At 20.3% G+C, this 3,206-nt stretch overlaps 1 protein-coding gene across 1 annotated transcript in view; it reads right to left on the bottom strand.

Annotated features, from left to right (window-relative positions):
• Positions 1-1,740: 1,740 nt before the first annotated feature.
• The window catches only part of LOC107489657 (isoflavone-7-O-methyltransferase 9), a 3,240-nt gene continuing 1,774 nt past the window's right edge, over positions 1,741-3,206 (bottom strand). The window contains exon 2 of the mRNA XM_016110409.3: positions 1,741-2,170. Within this exon, the coding sequence (XP_015965895.1) occupies positions 1,868-2,170 (303 nt within the window). The 3' untranslated portion in view covers positions 1,741-1,867. The remainder of the gene's footprint in view (positions 2,171-3,206) is intronic.

The raw sequence follows: 3,206 nt of genomic DNA, 5'->3' as shown, positions 1-3,206 counted from the left end.
GTGCTAAAAAAAAGTACTAAATACAAGAACATTTAATCAAATATTAAAAAAAATTTTACTTTAAAACAATTGGACTTTTTTTCTCATATATATATATATATATATATAATGTAATAATAATAATAATATGATAATGGTTTTATATATCACACAAATATAAACATTTTTTTTCTATGATCTTAAGAAAGGTTTTGTAAGTCCCTAACCTTGTTATCGATTTTTGTAGTGTTAGCCCTCATATTATCAATTTGATTCATATATAATTCGGATGATAAATTATTGGTGACGTGCTTCCTTTTTTTACTGTGATATACTTGTTTATTATTATTATTATGTACATTAAAAAATAACAGGCCAAATTATTGCCATAACATAATAGAAGTATGGAAGTTTATCATTCTTCTCTAATGGAGGAAACAAAATTCTTTTCAATAGTTTATTTAACATTTAGTAGAATAAAAATAAATTTTATTAGAATAAATTTTAGTACGAGTTTAATATTTTTATTCATCATAAAATATTTATAGAATTACTTGTAGATAAATTTTAGAAAAAATAAAAAACCATGATTTTTAGTTTTATTTTTTAATAATATTAATTTTTTACCGTATATAATTATTCAATTATTTTTTAATCATATATAAATAAATTACTCTTAATAAGACTTTTTTGTGTTATTCAATTATCTTTTTAAAAAAATCATTAATTATTAAAATAATTAAACTTTTCACAACAAAAATAATAAAAAAAATTATGAACGAAAATCATTCTGATAATTTTTTGTATTTTTATTCATATTTTAATTATAAACATAAATATAATTTAATTATATTATTTATGAAATGTGACTATAGATGTAGATAAAATTTAGTTATATTACTTATATATAATTTCATTGTATTGTATTGCTTATAAAGTTAGATTATAATTATGACAATAGAATTATTCTTGTATTTTTATATGTGTGACTAATTGGTGGTGCTAAAACTTTACTCTTAATTATAAATAAGGTTTATAATTTAAAAAATAAAAAACTCAACTAAAAAGATACGAAAAAAATGATGTTAAAATATTCTAACTCTTTAAAATAAAAATATTCGAAATTCAATTAAAAATTATTTAAAATTTAAACTCAATAAAAATTTATATTTAATGTGTTTTGTATTAAATATATTTAATAACCTATTATATCATATTGGTTGAAATTAATTTTTATAATGTTAATTTTTTAATAACACTTTATTAGAAAAAACCATCTTTTTAGAATTTTTTAAAAACTAATTAATATTATATATATTTTGTTACACTACATTTAGTTATAAGAATTTTATTTATTTCTAATGCTTATATTAAAAATAAAAAAAAATTTAAATTAGTGAATCTTAATCTATAATATAATAATAATATAGTAATTATTTTATATATTGTACGAATATAAATTAATTATTTTTTTATTTATAAAAATTTTAAGAGGTTTTTTTTTGGTGACTAAATTTTAAGAGATTTGAGCTTGTTATATATATATATTTTGATGTTAATCTATTACCTTTTTTGTTTTAATCCAAATTAAATATTTTTTATTATTTTTGGAAAGAAAATCTTTTGAGGAATTTAATAATATGTGGTTTTTGGAAAAAAAAACTTTTGAGGAATTTAATAACATATGATAAAAAATACCGAATAAATTATAAAAGAAAATTAAAACACAATCTTTAAAAAAAATATTTTAGACGTCTTTATTTGAGTGACGGTAGTCAACTATTTGCTCTTTAAGCAAATAGTGTTGCCAAGAATGATGACTTATTATTTGCAACCCTAGTTTATTTTGACATTAGAGATTGCTTCTTAAATTACATGATCTCTTTAATTAAGGATAAACCTCAATAAGCGACCTAAAGCCAAATATGGAAAACACTTTGTAGTTCTTGAAGCCTGCTTTCAAGAAGAGTTTTTTCCAATCTTTCTCGTCTCTCTCTTTTCCATCAAGAAGAGTCATTGCAGCTATATCAGAAAATAGTTTTAGTTCCATTACATCATGCTCATCTTCATTTTCATTTATTACTATGTCAATAATAATCACTTTTCCTCCGCCACTTTTGCCTGAAATTGCTTCCTTACATTTTTCTAGGACTTGTATGCAATGATCATCACTCCAATTGCCCAGAACCCACTGCATACATAAAAACAATTTTAATACTTAAAACAATATTAGAATTAAATTTCTTGCCACTTGTTGATTAAATAAAAAAAGATGAACCAATGAAATCATACTTCACTAACTAGAAGACTTTTCATTTTTCAACCACAGCTCAACTATACCGACATTCGAATCTGGTGTGACTATCTAGAAGAAGACAACTAACTTTGTCACTAGGGCAAGTCAGTTTTGAGAACATGATATGGACACTTACAATAAGATATAAAAGATAAAAACATAAAAATAAATATTTTTATTTTTATTTTTTATTTAAAATTAAAAAATATAATTATAAAAATTAACAAAAATAATAAATAAATAAATAAATTGTATCTAAACTAATTCTTTTGTATTTTCTCATGTCATATATTTATAAACAAGTTTTGGCTGATTTTTTTAATATAAAAATTATTGTTGTATTATTTTTTGTTATAAAAAAATGATGTGTTTTAATTTAATATAAAAGTAATCACAAATTAAAAGATTTGATTTATATTTTAAAAATTTTAAAAATTTAAAATTCATAAATCTAAGAATTAAATTTGTATAAATTCACAAATTGAGAGGTCGATTTTATGTTTTAAAATTAAAAAAAATTAAATTTCACAAATTACAAGATCATAATTGTTATCTCCATATAAAAACATATATTAAATTTTACATATTATTAAAAATTATTATTATAAATCTAATATCAAAATTAAAAAATCACAAGTCTCAAGGACAATATATATGTTGTAAGTTGTAACACATGTTAGGATCAGCACCATTCAGAAAAATAAATGGCATCTGGCTTACAGCTCATCAGCAAAAGTTATTTGTCTATGTACCAAAATATAGATTGTGCTGGGCCTATTGATGAGTGACAAGTGGATTAGCTTTTTTTATCAAGTTGATTAGTTTATTTTGGCGCAGAGATGAAATTCTCTCTTCATATTCTCAGCGCAATATCAATCTCATTTGAATTTTTTAAAATTTAAATTTTATTTTATAGAATAAAATGTGATAT

This window comes from Arachis duranensis, chromosome 5, assembly GCF_000817695.3.
Source record: "Arachis duranensis cultivar V14167 chromosome 5, aradu.V14167.gnm2.J7QH, whole genome shotgun sequence".
In the NCBI taxonomy this organism is placed as follows: Eukaryota; Viridiplantae; Streptophyta; class Magnoliopsida; order Fabales; family Fabaceae; genus Arachis; species Arachis duranensis.
Note: the sequence above shows the minus strand (reverse complement) of the source record. Positions and strands in the feature narration are given on the sequence as shown.